The sequence below is a fragment of the Hordeum vulgare genome, chromosome 1H, assembly GCF_904849725.1.
Source record: "Hordeum vulgare subsp. vulgare chromosome 1H, MorexV3_pseudomolecules_assembly, whole genome shotgun sequence".
Taxonomy (NCBI): domain Eukaryota; kingdom Viridiplantae; phylum Streptophyta; class Magnoliopsida; order Poales; family Poaceae; genus Hordeum; species Hordeum vulgare.
In genome coordinates this window covers 8,934,215-8,954,533 of record NC_058518.1, presented here as the reverse complement: position 1 = coordinate 8,954,533, position 20,319 = coordinate 8,934,215, and the positions used below count along the sequence as shown (strand labels likewise).

General features: G+C 42.7%; 3 protein-coding genes across 5 annotated transcripts; all 3 read right to left on the bottom strand.

Moving 5' to 3' along the window:
* Positions 1–620: 620 nt before the first annotated feature.
* On the bottom strand, positions 621–5,731 carry LOC123439759 (elongation factor 2-like). 3 transcript variants are annotated; one of them, XM_045116551.1, is made up of 4 exons: positions 5,630–5,731; positions 5,038–5,163; positions 2,167–4,693; positions 621–1,130 (listed from the first exon to the last, which is right to left on the bottom strand). In XM_045116551.1, the coding sequence occupies exons 2-4, from the start codon at positions 5,126–5,128 to the stop codon at positions 1,082–1,084; spliced, it is 2,667 nt and encodes an 888-aa protein (XP_044972486.1). In that variant the 5' UTR covers positions 5,129–5,163; positions 5,630–5,731; the 3' UTR covers positions 621–1,081. The 3 variants fall into 3 exon arrangements, with proteins under 3 accessions (XP_044972486.1, XP_044972440.1, XP_044972403.1); XM_045116505.1 differs by having other exon boundaries at positions 2,130–4,693; positions 5,630–5,729; XM_045116468.1 differs by lacking the exon at positions 621–1,130 and having other exon boundaries at positions 1,902–4,693; positions 5,640–5,714.
* Positions 5,732–15,687: 9,956 nt separating this feature from the next.
* LOC123439653 (cysteine protease XCP1-like) lies at positions 15,688–17,072 on the bottom strand. The gene is made up of 2 exons (XM_045116376.1): positions 16,188–17,072; positions 15,688–16,081 (listed from the first exon to the last, which is right to left on the bottom strand). Exons 1-2 carry the CDS (start codon positions 17,019–17,021, stop codon positions 15,860–15,862), a joined length of 1,056 nt encoding a protein of 351 aa, XP_044972311.1. The 5' UTR covers positions 17,022–17,072; the 3' UTR covers positions 15,688–15,859.
* An 877-nt stretch (positions 17,073–17,949) lies between these two features.
* LOC123439544 (general transcription and DNA repair factor IIH subunit TFB5-like) lies at positions 17,950–19,940 on the bottom strand. The gene is made up of 3 exons (XM_045116275.1): positions 19,791–19,940; positions 18,487–18,553; positions 17,950–18,388 (listed from the first exon to the last, which is right to left on the bottom strand). Exons 2-3 carry the CDS (start codon positions 18,519–18,521, stop codon positions 18,211–18,213), a joined length of 213 nt encoding a protein of 70 aa, XP_044972210.1. The 5' UTR covers positions 18,522–18,553; positions 19,791–19,940; the 3' UTR covers positions 17,950–18,210.
* Positions 19,941–20,319: the final 379 nt, after the last annotated feature.

Here is a 20,319-nt window from a genome sequence, read left to right as displayed (position 1 = left end):
GCAAGTTCAGGGTGTTGGCACTTTGTAAGAGTCTTCGAAAGGTTACATTCTGATTTTATTTTATTTTGACATCTCAAGTTTTCAACCCTCATTTTTTTTCGCAACTTTCCAACAAGATGAAACTTTTAAAAGATTGATTTCACAAAACTTCAAATCTAGATTTCCCCCAAAAAAAGTTGAAATCCCAAAGGTCGGCTCTCTAAAACCGGTTCCTTTTTGGAACGTGATTTCTTCTCTCTAAAAATGTGCTTAAAATCTCACGAATTCTGCTTGAAACCATTTGGATATCTGTGATCTAAATTTTATGAAAACAAACAAGAACTAATCGAATATGTATGGGCTGCAGCCAAACATTTTAGTACAAGTTTTCTCCTGTTTACCACGTGTCATAGCGTGGTGAGCAATCAAAACTTGATGAAAAGAAAAGGTTTTGTCCAATTTTGTGAAGGTGGAGAAAAAAAGCAACAGCCTCTCCCTTCACGGGGAAAAAAGAAACAGGGCGTGCAGAAAAAAGCAAAATACGCAGGAGATAAGCACGCATCTTGAAGCACATTGGAGGGTGGGCGGATGCATCCACGGTCGAAGGAAGAGTAGACACTACAGAGTACAGACAGACTCCATTCACTGAGATCAATTCTAGTACATGGCATGACTGGCCAAAATTGGAACCAAACATTCAACAAAAACTAGGGCAGTCCATCAGGAGATGTAGAGCAGCATGCAAAATCCTCTACGGCTAGCACTTGCAGAGCAACGGCGTCTATAACCAGGTTTGCCGAGCGATCACTACAGAGACTCCATCCACTAAGATCAGTACACATGGCATGTAGTATTTAGCAAAAACTAGGGCACTCGATCAGGAAGAAGACGTAGGGCAGCATGCAAAATCCTCAACGGATAGCACTTGCTGATCGAGCAACATCGCGACATCAGGTACATTGACACCAATTTCCTTCTTAACACTTGAGGCAGCAACGACGCTAAACAGTTCAGCTCAGTGTGAAAAGCCAGTTCCATTAGACCTACCTAGCTAGGGGGAGCAGCAGCCCCTCCCTTCAGGGGTGATGTCGTTGGCGATCGATCAAGTGGAGTGAACCCCAGCACTGCATGCTCGCAAGGAGAATAGCGCACTGCAAAGGGGAAACATAGGAATCCGAATCAGACACGACATCATATCACCTACTATAGATGAGCTGCAATGCACCAAAAAATATAACTGCAGTGGGAACAGCACTGAAGAAAATGCGCGCACACAGAGAGAGAGAGAGAGATATATACATATAGCACAGTAAATAACCGAATAGCCCTGGACTTTCTAGCAGTGATGTTAATATGCCCCTGCCAGCACAGGCTGGACACTGTTTTTCACAATGACCCCTAGTACTAGATGACCAACACCAAGCTGCCGGCCTCACTAACCAACCGAGCTGCCTTGCTCTACCAGCAAAGCTGGCTTCGAGCAGTAACACTAAACAGTTTGCTAGGGCACATCTGTAATTGCAACTATACCAGTCATGCTTTATCTCAAGGGATTGCATGTTTGGGCAGGAAAAATGCAAGGCATGCGAGCATTGTGCATCAACATCATTGCATAAATCAACTGTCCAAAGGAAGATGGCAATTTGAAAATGTGTGATCTAATCACGATAAATGGAACATGTGTGGTAAAACAAGACCAATTTGACAACCCCGCAACAAACAGAACCACACTTGCTTTTTAACATTATCTGAAGCTAAATCAGAACAAAACTATGCTTTTCTCTGTTTGGTTCAGTGAAACAAAAACAATCAAAGTTCCTAATAGAGTATGAAGTCCAACCAAGAAGAAAACTGATCTGCCTATTGATTCCCCTACTTTTTTTTTTGCATAATAAAGAAGCTACAAAATCCCATCAAGTCACTAAACCAGGAACTATGTGTTTACTTGCAGCACAAGAATTTAAGCTACACAGGCATATCAACAACAGACTTGTTCCCACTTGACCTGAAGATACAAATTTCAGCATGTTGCTAATCTACAACTGGGCACACATTACGACATAAAGAACCCCGACTATCATATCAAAAATATGACGTCCATATCCAGCAGCAATATTACGTAATTCAACATCAATTAGTAGAGAATGTACCTCAGAACATGCCAAATCACAACAACAACATACGTACGTTAAATCAATTAAAGCTAGGGCTACTTCTGGAAAGAGGGCCTGCCCATCTTCTTCCTCTTGCGGATATCCAAGACCATTTGCCCAGCCAGTGCATTTTGCTTGGAAAGGATCAGAACACATGTCGCTCCACTCTTCAAAAATACACTGCGGCATGACCAGCTTATTTGTTGCAGTACTGATTGCCTTGGAGAGGCCAAAGGAATCATAAACTGAAACGTAAGCCTTCAGGATGTGCAGTGTCGTTTCTTCTCTTACGAAGTCCTCATACACGGAAGCTTTCCTCTGATGGAGAATTCCATAGATAGTGCTGAGGGCACTCTCAGGGCACTGGATCGCCACAGTGTAGGTGGGTTCGAGAAGCCTCGGCTTGGCGGCGAGCTGACACTCAATAAGTGCTGTCCTAACCATCTCATTGAGCTGAGCAGTTTTACCTCTCAAAGCTTCATCAACACGTATACTAACATCATGAACCTCAAAGCATATGCCATGCATCCTTTCTTTTGCCAATGCACCTTCTTTTGCCACCATCTCGAAGCCAGCCACAATAGCTTCCTTCGCTAACTCCAGATCATTCTGTTTTATATTGCACCTATTAACAATCACATTCGGGCCAACAGCATCAGGACCAAAGCACCAGATCTTATCGCCGAGATCCTTATCCCAACCATGCTTAGAAAGGATCTCAGATCGTACCACATGATCAGTGCGTGGACCGAAGCGACCATCCTCAATAGCATCGACTAGTTTTTCATGCAAGGGGCGGGCTACCAGAGACAGGCTGCATTGGATTTTATTGTTTCTGGGCACACTCTTCACGGGATCACAAGACTTGCGAACAGTCTCACGGAAGGAAACAACAGGCGGACTGGAAACAACAACTTCAACACCATCCATAAAGTCGTTCTGTAGATCCTTCAAGCAAATTTCCAGATGAAGCTCTCCCACTCCAGCAACCGTATAGGTACCAGGCTCTATCTTGCTCCACAGAACTACGGGATCAGACATCGCCAGACGCTTCAAACCTTGTACAAGTTTGGGAGACTCAAACAGAACCTTGCAGTTAACTGTAACAAACATCAGAGGGCATACAGGGAGCTTCATTGCTCTGATTGGGTGTGCATCAACCTCCTTCTCACTTGTCAGGGTAGCACTCTTTGTTATAGATGCATCCAGACCAATCAGTCCAACTGTGTTACCACAAGGAACATCCGGAACGTCACATTGATTCTTTCCCATCCATATAATGGTACGCTGGACAGACTCCACGAACAAATCAGTTTCCATGCTGGGGACATAGGAAGGCCCCATGACCCGGACCTTCATGCCAGCTGCAATCCTTCCAGAAAAGACACGACCAAACGCGAAAAATCTGCCCACATCAGATGCTGGAACCATCTTGGAAACGTACAGCATAAGAGGACCTTCAGGATCACATTGTTTAATAGCTTCTGCGTACTTATCATCAAGGGGGCCCTCATACAGGTTCTCCACACGATATTCCTGTGCTTCTAACGGAGAGGGGAGGTGGCAGATCATCATCTCAAGCAGAGCAGTACTGGCTGGGAGCCAAGTTTGCATGACACACTTCACAAGAGCCAAACCTGTTAGGTCCTTCTCATCATCCCTCAAGTTCACCCCAAGCTTGTGGCAAAGATCCCACAATTCACCCTTATTGTCATTCATGCAGGCCATGAGAACTGTGTTGATTGGACTATAGCATAACTGTACGAAGCCTCTAATGCAACGGTCGGGGCCACTGTTCTTACTGGTCCATTCTTTTGTTGTAGAGTCAAAAAAATAATCACCCCAAAGCCTCTTTGCAAATTTAGCTTCATCGACTCCATACTTTAAGGCATACTTCTTAGCAAAGCTAGCGATAGTAAATGCCCAACCATGTAAACCAGAAGCAAAGGCAACAGAGGAGGTCTCAGGGTAGACTTGGACATCACCAAGGCGCTCAGCATCACATGCTTTCACAATTTCATTGGAATTCTCAATGACATTGGACAGAATTCTGTAGGCTTCCTCACCCATAGATTCAGGTTCTGCACCATCATCTTGGAGGGCAGGGAATAACTTGCCCTCTATAGATTCAGGTTTTGCACTTTCAATTTGGAGGGCAGGGAATAACTTGTCCATCTTGTTGAGACAAAGAACAGGTTTAACCATCTCATTAAGGGCCTGGCACAGAACAGCTTCAGTTTGCATACAGACACCCTCGAGTGCATCAATTACCAACATAGCACCATCAGTAACACGAAGAGCAGTTGTGACTTCTGAAGAAAAATCAGTGTGCCCAGGTGAATCAATAAGGTTGACCAGGTATTTGTCACCATCTCTTTCACCTTTGCAAGACTTGAACGAATCATTCTTCATCTCATACAAAAGAGAAGTGCCAGCAGATCTGATGGACATCGCAGGCTCTGCTACATCTGCATGACTACCAGCCATGGGAACTTGAACATCACCTCCATGTCTAATCATCCCAGCAGCTGCCACAAGAGATTCTGTAAGGGTAGACTTGCCTGCGGTAATTAAATAAAATTCAGTTACTATTAAACTGGAAACACAACATCAGAATTGCCCGATTAGAGGCCACAATCGAAAAGACGACATATATATATCTTAGGAAATTACAAGGATAATAACCATATAAAAGAGAGGGGTAAAAAAAAAAACCCAAAGAGTTAACAGAATGTCTTGACAGACATACATAACCTGATGGCACTAAATAGCACAACATCTCATACCTCTACAGTTGTACTCAGCAATGCAGAATAAAAAAAATCAAGCATGTTTTCAACACAAGCTATAGAACACCGGGAAAGATATCTGCATGTGAAGAAAAGTTGAGTATGTTAGCACATACCATGGCTCAGATGAGCAATAACAGACACATTACGAATGTTCTTTTTCTTGTCCATCATTTCTCGGAGCTCCACTTGTGTGAACTTGACCATCTTGAATGTTTCTGAATATCAGCTTGAATATAAGTCTATGCTTCAGAAGGTGCAAAGTAGTTAGAAACGATTGACAACCCAGTAGGAGGAACTAAAACTAAATGAACAGGAGGTGGAAATGTACAAGACTGAGCAGCAAACAAATTACAAGATGATGACTTTATCAAACTGCAGTAAGTTGAAGCATTGTTATCAGTTAGTAGTAACAATTAAGGGAACATACGCAGCACAATTACACTTTATGGTGCGGCTAATCACTCGTGCAATCATATCTTTACTTTGGGCATTAGTAATTAAACTGACATGAATGAACATTTGCACACACACAAAAAACGGCAGGTGTATACATTTGGCAATAATGATAAGAGCAATAATAGGAACTAAGGGAATTTACAAAACCTGCAAAAAAAAAAAAAAAAAACGGTGGTGGGGAGGGGATCTGTAAGGTACGAGAAATGGAATGTCTGTAATTAACGCGCGGCCGCCGGCCAGGATCCTCACCCTAGGTGACTTGAGATGTTCAAGATTGAAAGATTGCCGTGGGTCGCGACCTCCCCCTTGCAGTCCTGCACGGCTGCAACTAGCGCGCCACCTCCGTCCCCTGCCTACTCCCCCGCGGCGCCACCGCCGTCCCCTGCCTACTCCCCCGCGGCGCCGCCTCCGTCCCCTGCCTACTCCCCCGCGGCGCCGCCTCCGACCCCTGCCTTGCCTACCCCGCGGCGCCTCCGGCCGCCGAACCCTAGCCTACGGCGATTTGGCGAGAGGTAGCAGCCCCAGCGTTCTCCTCCCTCGCCTCGCCTCTCCGGGGTTTTTAGCCTGGGGGCGCCCACTCCAATCGACCATGTTTTTACCAACGCGGCTACACATGCTTCATGACATTGCGGGCCCGCAGGGAAGAGGGGGTCTCGGCAGAGAGATGACATCGGGCGGGTAAATACGCGGACGAGTAGCTAACGGACAGAGACTCTGTAGAGTACACAGGACCAGTTCACGTTCGACACGTATACACCAAGGACGAGCGAGCCAAAGCCTTGTGTTTTCCTTGCATTCTTTTGAAACAACAACCGAAAAAAAGGTTAGAGATAATTGTATGTTGAGTAAAATGCACACACTTTTTTCTTTAACACCACTCGCGGCTAATTTTTTTCAACACCACTCACGGCTACTTGAACTTGCCAAGAAAGCATGTTTTGGTCCTTCTACTTCAAATTATGACAAAACGTGGTTATACGGTCACTTCCACCATATGTAACTCGTCGTCGTTCAATTTGACCACATGTTGACCAATGGGAGGCGCACACATCAGCGTTAGTTTAGTGGGTTAGTTATTTTAAGGTCCTTTTTGTAAAATGACTAGGCCCTCCCCAAACACCCCCCCCCCCTCCCTGCTTCAGATCCCTAATTTCCCTTGCCCTCTCTGAAATCCCTAGGTCATCGCCCACTCCCCCCTCCCCCGTCGTCTTGTCCGTCGCTGCGTTCGAGGTTTGTTGTCTTTGTCCGCTTCGCAATGTTGACAAGCTCCCTGAGGTCAAAGATGAATGATCGTGTTGTGGTCGTGCCGCTCATCAGGCGCCCTCAGGCCGCACTCGCGTCAAGTCCTACCTATCGACCACGGAGAGACATGAAGGGTGGGTCTTCTACGAGTGCGTTAATCATCGAGTAAGTGGTGTGTTAGATTTGACATTCTGTTCACTATTTTGGTTGTCATGTGTTCGATTCCACATTTCGTTCATGGTGTTTGGTCTTTTTCTGCTTAGGTCACTTGTGACTTCTGGCATTAGGAATTGAATATGTTGCTTATCTTGTCGATAATCGCTACCTGGAAGGCAATGAGGCACTAGATGCAATAGGTGTTGCTGAGGATAAGAGTGAAGAGTTCAATCGAGCATCAAATGGGAGAGCAGGGAAGAGGGGATTTGCAGGTCCAATGGAAAAAAGGCATGATCTTGCAGGTGCGGCTAGAATTCACGGAAGGAATGAAGAATGGGTTGTAGCTGGAAGGGATCAAGCATGTGTTGCGGGTAGCATGAGCAAGCAACAAGCTAAGGCTCTGGTAGGTTATGCGAAAGAGATGTTGACGGTGTTGAAGCATTGATGTCCATTGTGTGATGTGTGTGTTGTTAGTTGTGGCCATTGTGAAGAAGTCATGGACAGTTTGTGTAGTTGATGAACAAATCGCCAAGTGTGATCAATCTTGTAGTAATGGTAGTTTGGTATGACCATGAGTTGTAGTTGATCATTTATAGTTGATGAACAAATGACCTAGTGTGATTGATCTTGTAGTAACGGTAGTTTGGTATGATCATGAGTTGTAGTTGATCATTTATAGTTGATGAGCAAATCACCTAGCGTGATTGATCTTGTAGCAACACTAGTAGAAAATGGCCCATTAGTCCCGATGGGCTTACGAACCGGGACAGAAGGAGCTTCACGTGGCCGTTGCGGGGAGCCCAGGCAGGAGGAACTTTAGTCCCGGTTGGTCACACCAACCAGAACCAAATGGCATCCACACGTCAGCATCTGGCCGGATCTGGGGTTTTTGTTTTTTGTTTTTAATGGGGGGGGGGGTTGGGGGTTTTGGAGGGTTAATTTAGTGATTTCATATTGTGTTAGCTAGCTAATAGAGAGAAGTGTCCTTTCTTTTTCCGTGCTTGGTCGACACTAGCTGCTATACATATAGAAAGAGCTTGACGCTAGCTAATAAGAAAATCAAGGAAACCATTTACAGTCCCTAACATCTTTTACAATATAACATCATCTAATTAAGATTGAATAACAAATCCGAATGCTATTCTCCGTCTTTAGATATGATGTGGTCAAGAAAGAATCCCACCAATTCCTCCTGAATTGCTCGTATGCGATCATATGGTAGGAGTTCATCCCGCATCTTCCAGATCTAATTTTAAAAAGGGGGTCAATACATGCATATATATGAATAAAACTCAACATAATTGATGGTAATATATAATATAAAATTGTGAACATTGTTTATGTACTTCAAATAGTTCCTTAGAGAAGCCCCGCTCATAGATCGAGTAGCGAATGAACTCGTATACGTAGTATCCACATAAAACAGTCCCTTCTTTTTGGTACATACACTTCACGGGAATAGAGTTCAATCAAACTGATAAGCAAGCATGGTAATGATATATTGATGAAAAATTGAATCAATTAGAGATGCGTGGAACTATCTAGTACTACTTACTTTGGGGTGCGTAAATCACAACTCTTTGTTTAGACTGGGAACCTTATTGGCGAACTTCTTTCAAACCCTGCCAGGCAAAGAAAATGATTACTTGATATCAGGAAATTAACGAAAGTTGCATGCCGATATGGTTCCGGTATTGACTGAAATTACTTCTTGAGCATTGCAGTCATGTCTCCTCTTCGGCTTTACGTCTCGAGTCTAAGACAATTATTAATGCACTCGAACGTCAATGGATAGCAGAATAAAGTGGTATTTGCGCATGCATATATAACCCATCAATTACATTACTTAACCCCGAGTAAGCGAAACCTAATATACAGAGAAGATAGCAACACTCACTTGAAATTATAAGGAAAGATTATTTCCCTTTTGTTTTGATGTATAAGGAACGAGTTTAGCAAGTTCTCCTTGGTGTCTTTGATTGAGTTTCGTACTGTCAATTCACTTACGACATCTGGGCTAATGAATGAACGTCGAAGATTCATGTTTTTTTTAATTCGACGATCTTCAATCTACATAATACATATAATGAAGATAATTATATATACATGCAATGAACGAGTTGAGCTAGAGACTTAACTATAGAAGTAATACTTACATACAGTAGGAAGTCATGAGTTGTTTGTCGAGGGCCAGTTGATTGTATAACTGAAATAACTCCTCAAATTGAATAGGAATCACGGGAAGTCCAATGAATTCGTGCTCTGGTTTCACTGCCACATACATAGCGTCTTTCCCACACTCCATGCAAGTTTTCATGTACCACCCATGCAATTTGTGCATCATCGTTTTTAGATGAGGATGACCAGGTTTGACGAGAAGCTTCCCGTGCATGTATTTATATTGTTCTTTTGTGACCTCCGCCGTTTCAAAAATTACCTTCTATGGGCCTATTGGGCCTTCTGCGGGCCTGAATCCTGGCCCAACTCTCTGGTTGGGTTTCTAGTCGTATTCAGGCCGTGGTGGCCGAGTAGGTTGCATTTTTTTCGTTTTGTAATATATTTATTTTCTTTTGTGAATAAATTTACTAAAAAATAGATTTTTGAGTGATTCTTTTTCCTGCTATTTAATATTACTATGTTTTATCATTACATTCAATTTGGTAGGCTTATATTATTTTGAATGTCTGTTTTAATCAAAAACAGATCTGTTACAAAAAAGGTTTCATTTTTTTGAACTTATTTGAACTCTAGACTTTTTGTGTTTTCAAAATTAACCATTCAAAGCCACATTATCAATTTTCAACACTTTCTGATTTCATTTGCTATTTTTCATGCATTTACTGATTTTTTTAGCTAAATGACCCAGAAATTGAAAAGCACTACAAATGAACTCTGAATGGGTTGAAAGTTCGCATGGTATCATCATTTCACCCACATAGCATGTGTGCTAAAAAGTTGAGAGATTTGCGGCAAAAACTGAATGCACTTCGTGTATAAATCGGACAATCTCTTTCGAAGTATCAGAGTTTCTTATGAAAACTCATCTGTTACAAAAGGGATTTCATTTTTTTGAACTTATTTAAACTCCAGACTTTTTGTGTGTTCAAAATTAACCATTCAAGGCCACATAATCAATTTTCACCACTTTCTGACTGCATTTGGTATTTTTCATGTATTTACTATTTTTTGAGTTAAACGACCCAAAAATTGAAAAGCACTACAAATGAACTCTCAAACATAAACTTTGAACATTGGAAAAAAACATTGGAATGAACTTTGGTATCATATATAAAATTATATAAAAAGAAACATAAACTTTGGAAAGAAATGCAATAAAAAAATTAAAACCACCAATTTAAAAAATTTGGAAAAGCTTCATACAAATCGAAAAAAGTTCATAAATTTGAGAAAACTCCACGAAATTAATTTTTTTTCACGAAATTTCGAAAATAATTTCACAAATTTCAGAAACGTTTATCGAATATGAAAAACGTCCGTCCAATTGAAAAAAATCACAAAATTTAAAAAAAAATTCATCAAATTTGAGAATAGGTCAATCCAATGGAAAAAAATCACCGAATTTTAAAAATAGTTCAATGCAATTTTAAAAAGTTCATCAAATTTCAAAATAGGTCAAGGCAATTGAAAAAAGGTTCACCGAATTTTAAAAATAGTTCATCAAATTTGAAAATAGTTCAGCCAAATTGCAAAAAAAATCACCAAATTTTAAATAAATTCATCTAATTTGAAAATAGTTCAACACAATAAAAAAAGTTCACCAAATTTTAAAGAAAGTTCATCAAATTTGAAAAAAGTTCATGCTATTAAAAAAGGTTTATCAGATTTTAAACAAAGTTGATTGATTTTGGAAAAAGTTCATTAAATCTGAAAAAAGTTCATCGAAATTGAAAACGAATTCATCTGTTCTGGAAAATGTTCATCGAATTTGAAATATTTCATCAGTTTTGAAAAAGATTTCTTTGATTTTGAAGATAAAAGTTTCGAATTAAAAAAGGGGCGGTGAAAATAAGGAAAAGAAACATAGAAAAAAGAAAGCGGCAAAAGAAAAAAGAAAAAGAAAACCGAGAAAGAGGAATAAAATTGATAAAACATCTACATAATCACGGCAATTTGAGGTGGCTAAGTGGTTATAGTACCTAATGCTATACATCTTCGTCGTGGGTTCGAATCCCCAATAGGACAATTTTTCACCCAGTTTGAAAAACACACAAAAAATGGAAGACGGGCCGGCCCATCTCGCGGGAGGTGGTGTGCGCTGCAGGCGCCGGTTTGTGTATGAGGTTGGAACATGGGATTCATTGGCTGCCATGACATGTTGATCTCATGCGTGGAGAAGGATAGTATAAGAAAATTAGTCAATAAGTCATATGCTGCTACTGGTGTGGATGAACATGCTTGAGTTGGTTGCACACGTACAAGAGACTACATGGATTATTTTTGTGTTCTTTGCTTCCTACGCTAAGGAGATGACGGTATGGCAACAGTGATGTTGTTCGACTGGCGGTCAAATGGGAATCGAGGATGACGACATGCGTATAAGGCTCAGAGGAGTCTGGAGCGTGTCGTGTCGAGATCATGCATACATAGGGCATTAAGCAATGCACGGAGATGTGCGGGGTGGACATGACATAAGGTGGAGCATGGTTGTAGTCGGATAATTTCGGCAGGATCGGACTGGATAGTCTGATGGATCGATGGGGATGTCGGTCAAAGCACAAGAGGATGGTGATTTCAGCGACGACGACATATGAGCGTGATGCTGATGGTGGCCAACTTCTGGGGCGTGGAAACACGTGGTGCATGTCTGAGGGCTTGTGCGGCTTCGACATACTATGACACAGGGTTGATTCAAGGCAATGCACACATGAGAGCTTGAAGTCGACAGGGCGTGGGGTAGCACGGCCAGCTACATGGAGTCGTGTTGAAGGTGGAGCTGGAGTCTGGTGGAAGACTTCACTCTATGCTGATGGAGGGGCTACAACGTAAGAATTCGGAGAATCGTAGCCTATTTCAGCGGGATAGCGAGAAACCCGTGGATCGGACTAGGTATCGGTGGTCTGATAGAGACGTGATACTCAGCATTGGTCGGTAATGATTGATGGTTCTCTGCAGTAGGGGTTTGAGTGGTGTGGGTCTGCAGCCCTAGAGAGTCGACCAGGACAGCAGAGGCTCGACGCGGTGATAGTTGAGAATATTCTTTAGCTTCCCCTTGTGAGCGAATCAATAAATTTGGGTTGAATACTCTACCCTCGAAAACTATTGCGATCCCATACGCTTGTGGGACATCAGCCTACCTTGGTGAAGCGCCGCACAAGTTAAAGCGGAGGCGACTTTCAGGATTTCACCCGACAGACTGAAGGGTTTTCATACGTGGATATCGTTGTGTGTGTAAGTATCTCGCGCGCGGCCAACTTAGGATGTGTGTGTGTGTGTGCGCTGGCCCCGTCCTATACAATGTATCATGGGATGATGATGATCTGTCTGTCAACAACTGGATACCGTGTTGCTGTGAAGAATTAGGTGCTCTAAGATGGACAATGCATGAGCTTGCGATGGTAGGCTTCAGGCTTTTCCTCACAAGTAAGAATAAGTTGGATCTCTACTTTCTTAAAAAAAACTCAATGTTGACTAGATGCCAGTTCACCTCAAACAACAAAGTTATGCTGTATGCAGTAGTTTTTCAGGATGTGTTGTATGCAGTATTCTAGAAAGTAGGAAATGTTGACTAGAGGTTTTAATTGTCCTTGTACAGATAAATTCTGAGCCAGGCGACTCGCTGCCTGCTGACATGGGTGTGGAAATTTTGTACGGTTCTCTTCTTGGTCTGATTCCTAATAGAGAACTCGAGTAAAAAAGTCAATCTTGATTTCTTAGTTATGATCTGCACTAATAATACATATACATATTCTCTCAAATTTTGTACGGTTCTCTCCCTGGTCTGATTAGTAATATAAGACTTGTGCTTGATCTTGATTTCTTGGTTATGGCATGCACTATTTTTTGATACATATTCTTCCAGCAACTTCTAATTAAGATGGAAGGGATAATAGTTCCAGGATGAAGAAGAGGTACGAGCATGGACTTCTAATGGAGATGGAAGGGATAATAGTTCCAGGATGAAGAAGAGGTACGAGCATGGACTTCTAATGGAGATGGGAATGGGATGATAGTTCCAGGATGAACACGTAGTCTAGGAAAAATTATATTTTTCTTTTCCGTAAATATGGTCAGAGTTTTGCTTTATTTATAACTGAAATTTGATAGTCTTGTTGTGTTTGTTACGCCATTCTGTACATGGAATAGTCTACTTATTGTGATGGATAGGGGTGGGGTCAGCCATCGGAGTAGAGCGTGCTGCGTGGCCAATGGGGTGGAGAACGACAAGGTTACACGAACGGCTGTAGCAGCACATCAGAGTTAATTTCATATTTCTCGCTGAAAATTGTTTTGCTTTTGCTTAGTATCCCACATCTTGTTAGTGCTGCATCTATCTTATTTCTTTCCTGAAAATAGGAGTAGTAGCACATCACGGTTCTTGCTGAAAATACTCCTACGACAGGTGATATTCCCTGGTTTTGGCATAGAATGCAGCTTGCTTTCTGTTTTTCTTTGATAGCCATATTTGTGTCATGTAACAACAATTCTTTCAGGACTCTTGCAAGTAAATAGATGTAGGTTGTAGCAATGTAGGATAAACTAAGGTGGAATACTTTGTAAGCTCCACATCGCTGAACCTTTTGTACTATGATGTACTAAAATGTTGTAGTCAAGAGCTTTCTATACACACCTACCTAATAGTTAAGACTAGCTAAATATCTATATGTTACTCCATCTGTAAACTAATATAATATCTTTTAGATCACTAAAATTAAGATGATGCTGGATTTAGTACACGCCTTCTTGTTAATCCCATCATTAAGATGTTGCTCTCAAATTTATATAATACGTTAGTTCTGGAAAATTCTTAAGTGTATTTTAGAATGATCTTCATAAATGTAGTTGATCATAATAATTGTCTACGGAGTATTTTAAGGGTTTAAAAAAATATGTTGAATGCAATAAAACTAAGCATTTTTAGATTATCTTTGGTAAACCAATGCAGATTAGCCTATGCCTATTTGTAGCATTTTACGGTGAGATAGTACCACTTGCAAGTATCAGATGTGCCTTGTGATCAGCTAAGCTTTTCCCAATATGTAAAATACGTCACATGCCTTTCAAGCTTGGCTTATTTCCCATCAGATGAGTGCTTTCGATTGTTCCAGTGTAACTACATTGGAGATGAACACAATCCAGTAATGTATCTTGTTCCATTAGATCTCAGATGTTGAACGAACATCAAAATAGGTAAGATAAATTCAAGGAAATATGAAAGACCTGAACATGTACTAATCAGGTTGAATTTGTGTTTGAATTTTTTTTGGAAAGTGGAAACCATGATGTTCATATACCTGTGATTTACAGTTCATGCGGTGTTGCACATATATTCAGACATATGTATGCGCTTGTCATTCGCTACTACTTTCGGTTACTCTTCACTAAATGTTTTCCGGTTCTATTTTTCAGATCATAAACCACTTCTTTCGTTGGAAGGAATAAACTCCATTGCTGATTAGGACTTGGTGGTGACTTATTTATAAGGGCATGCATCCACTTTCATGTAACTGGTAGTCAATGCTCTAAGCAATTTTTTATTAGAATGGATATTCCTACAAAAATTCCATGTAAATATACAACAGTGGACATGGTATTTTTTATTGAATATCATATGTTTCTACTATCATTTTTCTTATTCATTATAACAAAAGGAAATTAATTAGCTTATGGTATATGCTATTGTTGATGTGATTAAACATGTTACGTGTTACATGTCATCTAATGAGACTTAATACCCAGGGATGGCAATGGATACCCATTACCCATGAATCATACCACATTATTTGCTTCTTATTTTTTTTAAAGGAGGATGGCCCTGTGTAAGCAAAGACATCTGTAAACTAATAGAAGATGTTTTAATCACTAGAGGGAGGACATATGTAGTATGCCATTCGACTAATGTCTTCATGAAATAGGATGACTATTATTCCATTTCCAAATCATGTGCTTGTGTCAAAACAAGTGGAAGGAGGTTAAGCCGACCATTGTCATTAATGTCACTAGGGTGAGGACGAGGGTGGATATCGGCATTGGTGGAGCTACATGCATTCCTGCACGTGCCATGACCCCCAACCTTGACAAAATGTCTGAAGATTTTTTTTTTTGGAAGTGCTTAATTAGAAAAAAAATATAGTCTTTGCCCCCCTCAAGATTTTTTTATTAGCCTTTCGCTCCTTCAGTATTTCTTCTCTAGCTCCGCCACTGGATATATGTCTACAAAAATAAGAGTGAAACATGTTTACCTCTTGCAAAATGGTGGTGAAACGACCTCTTAGTACATTTCTTTGTATAGTTATTCGATAGTTGCTGTATTAAAAAATGTATATTATTATTGTATAATTTATTTCGTGGCAACGCACGGGCAAGCAACTAGTATTCCATTAATCCATTTTTGGACTCCGAAGTACGAGAATTTTTTTGGTTGGTCTAGTAAACAAAAGTATTGGATTGAAGTGTCATGGATCTGGTGCAGGCTGCTAGCTAGGTTTTGCTGTTCAACTGCAACTATTTCTGTCTTTGCACTATTGCCCTTGGATGATGAATCGTTGGGCTAGATGTGGTGTTGGTTGGGAATGCATTTTTCTAGTTGAGGCGTTTCCAGTTGTTTCTTGGCACTGGGGTTATGTCTTGCTATGATTCCTTGGTGTAAAGATTATGGGGTTATGTCTTGTTATGAACTTTCAAGACATGTCACTCAACACAGTAACCAGACAAGCTCAGCAATCTCAAAGGAAACTTGAAAACATTCCTTTTTTTTCTTATTCCATCCATCGTCGTCGTGTTAATTAACCGAAAGAAACAACACAAGAGAAAAAAACATGACAAATGCAAAGACGAAGAGCAACGACTCTCAAGGATGGTTAAATGTATCCCCTGGATGCAGCATCTCAGCCTGGAACATCATCAGTTGTCCTTGGTAGGGTAGGAGGCCATCTTGTTGATGCCGCAGAGGCCCTCGCTCTTGCCGGTGCCCCTCTTCATCCTGATGTACCCCTTCTCGCCCCATTTGCCGCCCCACGAATTCTTCACGATGATGTAGTCGTGCCCCTTGCCCTTGTCCGACCCGTACCCGACCGCCGCCACGCCGTGATCCAGCTGCGCGCCGCACGGACCGTCGAAAACCCCCTATAGATAGAGGAACAAAAATTGTGTTTCGGAATATTGAAGCTGTTTCAAACATGGAGTACTTCAGAGCCAAATGTTGAGACAAGAAGAGTTAGTGCTTAGTTACCCCGCTGTAGAACTGGAAATGCCTGCCGGAGGCCTCGATGGCGACGGAGACGGGCTGGTGGGCGAGCGCCTTGATCAGCGCCTGCTCGTCCTTCGTCGGCACGTCCTCGTAGCCGCTGATCGACACCGCCTCGGACTCGCTCTTCTTGCCGTCGCCGCAGCTGCCTTCCTCCATGAGGTACGGGTAGGCCTCCTCGGTGTGGAGCCCGCCGCTGGAGGCGATGTAGGAGAAGGCGTAGTCCATCATGCCGCCGTTGCAGCCGCTGTTGCCATCCACGCTGCAGTCGATGAGCTCCTGCTCCGACAGCGCCGTCAGGTTGCCCGTCACGATGGCGTTGATCCCCTCCACCGCCGCCACCGTCGAGAAGGCCCAGCAGCTGCCGCACTGCCCCTGGTTCTTCACGTCCGTCACCGCGCCCTTCTTCCTCCAGTCCACCGCCTTGGGCAAGTCATGGGCGGCCACGTTCTCATACCTGAAGCTCCGGCTGCTGCTCCGGCGAGCCGGAGGAGGGCTGAGGCCGAGGTAGGTGGTCTTGAACTCGTCGTGGGTGAGGTCGGCGAACTCGTTGAGGCCGAGCCAGTAGCTGGTCACCTCCCGGTTGATCTCGTCGATGAGCTTCAGGTTGTCCTTGAACACCTCGAACCGGTGCAGCTTCTCCTCGAAGCTCGCGTACGCCTTCTGGTGCTTGGCCAGCCACTTCTCAAACAGCTCGACGAGCCTGTCGTGCGACGACAGGTCCTCCTCCGAGTACCCGACGATGGAGAAGTCGCTGTTGCGAGCCACACATGCTCCGACACAGAGGAGAAGAACAGCAACCGAGAGCTTGGAGGCCATGACTTATACCTGGAATGGAAGTGTTGGTTGCAGGATGGAACAACACAAGAGAGCATGCAATGTATTTGTAGCCTCAGTTTGGGCATGCGATGAATTGCTTCAAAGCAAAGGCAATGGAGAAAAAGAGAGATGCAGCGCCTGCCATTGCCATTGCCATTGCCATCGAGTGTTTAAATTAAATCATGCCAAGGCTTTAAGCGTTGATCTCTGACGGCGAGACTTGGCTTCCAAGCATGTAATGCTGGGTGCAGAGAGAGCATCCCTTTCTGTCTGTCTGCGGTGCCTGCAAAAAGTTCAGAGGAAACCTTAGTAGTGCCTGTGAACCTCACTCAAAGCAAAAATCTTAGTGCATATGTCTGAAGTCTAAACTGAAGAAGAAACTGTACATAATGAACCTGAAGGAAATTGTTTCTGTATCTGTTCACCACATCTGATTCAGAACAGTAATTTGATGTCTTCACTTTGAGAAAGCAAAAAGAAGCATACCTTTTCGAAAAAGATGTAAGGGAATGTTACCTCATGGTGACCACAGTTGCTACTTGGAGTGAAAGAGGGGCATCAAGCTCATCATACTGTGTCATGTGTTCAATTCTCTTTTGCAGACAATACAAAAGTCAAAACAAGTCAGATCCAAGCTAAATAGTAAAGGTAATTTCTTGTTGGCAGCTTTTAGCTCTATCTACAAGTCTACAGGAAAATATTTCTTGGTGCAAAATGGAGCACATATATTCAGAGAAATGCATGGCTGAATCAACTGGAGACTTGATTTTACGAATCGTAACACAAATATATCTTTCTTAGTTCATTTACTTGGTTTTTCATTACAGGGCTGGTAATTTCTGTAAGCGAATTTTTCAGCAAAGCTTCCACCTGGCTCTATCCAGAGCTCCAGTAATTATTAGCTTACCGAACATCTTGACAAGAGTAATACATAAGAAGTGGTACTTTATTCAGCGCACGGTATCACGATCAACATCACCAGAAATATATTATCAGCTAAAGGCTCACTCCCAAGATACATAAGACGCAAAACTCTGCGATGGTACAGAACAGTCATTCCAGAACATCACGAGCGAAACATAATGTTCAGTCTCAGCATATATATAACCAGTCTACATAGCCATGATCAACATAGGTTCCCTGGATGGAGTTTGTTGAGGCTAGCACCGCGGTAATGGATGGTGGCCCTTCACGTTGGCTTCTCGTAGCTGTTCTGGTCTCTGAACTCCGCCATCTTGCTTTTGATGTAATCTCCCATATTAGGCTGGATAAACATGTGCGTGGGGTCAAGGATGTGCACGATGAACTTGTCCGATGCGGGCATTGAGGCGTTCATATTAACAATGAACTGAGCCATTGGTATATCACTGGGAAAGAAAAAAGATAAGCAAGTGGATCAAGTAAAACTGCATAGTGATGGTCAAGTGAACAAAACGGTTGATCCTGTTGGGATTTACGAGCTTACCAGGAGATGAACAGCCCCTTGATTGCGTTAACCATCTTTCAATGTGCTCGGTACAGTAGAATGTTACCTGTTTGGCAAACAGCACAATTAAGTCATTTGGAGTAGCAATTAGCGTTACTGAAACATTTACCCAACAATCTGACACATATCATGCAAACAATGGTGTTCTACAGTGGCAATGGGCGATACCATTCATTCAGCAGAACAGAGAAAACATGGAAACAAGGGGGATTATGAGGCTTCAAGGTGCAAAGCAGGGTAAAAAAAAATGGAGTAAGAAGAGCAAAATGCCCAAATCACAATGGTCACTGTTCTGTCTTCTTCTCTTTATTTCTCTGAACACAAGTACCAACCATCTACACCTTCAGTTTGGATTGGGACCATCAAAATGGAAAAGAGAATCCAGCATGTGCGGGAGTTTAGGGGAACATACACCCAACGGATGGATAATGCAAATGTGTTACATCACATGGCAGATCTGAGCTAACAATCTTTCAGAATAAACATGCTGTTAATATTTCAGTGGTACTATTTGGATAAGGCATGAAAAGTTTGGGATAAAAATGTAAAGGAACCGCAGAGGCATCAAAAGTTAAATTGCCGCAAGCAATATCTGGTAGATCAGAGGGTACACACGTAAGCTACAAAATCAGGGCATCCAGAGTAGATTTGTTGAAACAGGATAAAAAATACCGTTGAAGGCAGCTTATAAGTATCAACCAAATTTACACCAGAAAAGACCAGTTAAAGAGTGAAGCGAACAAGATTCAGTCGAAGAGTGAAGTGAACAAGGTCGGTTGAAAGGTCACACAGCAGGGGCAGAGTTAACAATCTGTGCGAATGAACATGCTGTTAATATATCAGTAGTACTATTTGGGCAGGGCAGCAGATTAGAAACGTACACACAACTGATGTGGGCCGGATTAGATGACTGAAGGAATACTGTGGGCAACATGTAAATGAATTGCACAGACATCATGTTTGGTAATGTCAAGGACGTCTAAGTGAACATGAAAAAACAGAAGATTACATTGGCAATGCCAAGGACGTCTAAGTGAGTACATGAAAACGTAGTGCTGTCGGGCTACTGGGCAAGCCCTTCTCTTGGGGGCTTAGGGCAATTCGATGTGGCCGCTTGATTGCTTGCCGTGGGATGAATCCATGGCGTAAGCCGTCCCGAACCCGCGTGCCGCGAACGATTAGCTACCGAAATACTGAAGAGGAACAAGCCTAGGTGACAGGCTAGCATGGCGCCGGATCGAGGCATCGTTATTGAAAATTAAAAGCGTCGGTCAGGGTGGCACCTGGGGTGGGGAGGGGTCGGCGGCGGCTTCGTCGTCGGGATGGATGGATGGATGGATGGATGCAGGGGCCACCGTGAGGGGGAACCGGGATGCGCGCAGGGCCCAAGGCTCGGCGGCGGCGGCGACGGCGGCGGAGTTGGAATCCGGCGGCGCGATGGGTTGGGGATCCGGCGGCGGGCCGGTGAAAGGAGGTAGAAGAAGAGGAAGTGGCCGCTGCTGTGGATCGATGGTGATGGCCCAAACGTAGATGAAAGGTCTCGTTTGGGCCCTGAACGAAGCCCAGTGCTCAAATGAAACTTTACCGGAAAGCCCACCCATGAAAATGAACTTTGGGTGAATAAATAAAGTTAATTCATCGGTTCTTTTCTTGTGGTGAAGATTACATTGGCAATGCCTAAGAATGGTGGAACCCCTCTTGCGACATGGATCGGCGAATTCCGTATGGTTTTTATTTTACATTTTCCCCTCATTTGTGTTTCATTTTATCTTTGTTTATTTGAATGTTTCTTAAAAGATCGTGGGTTTGTTT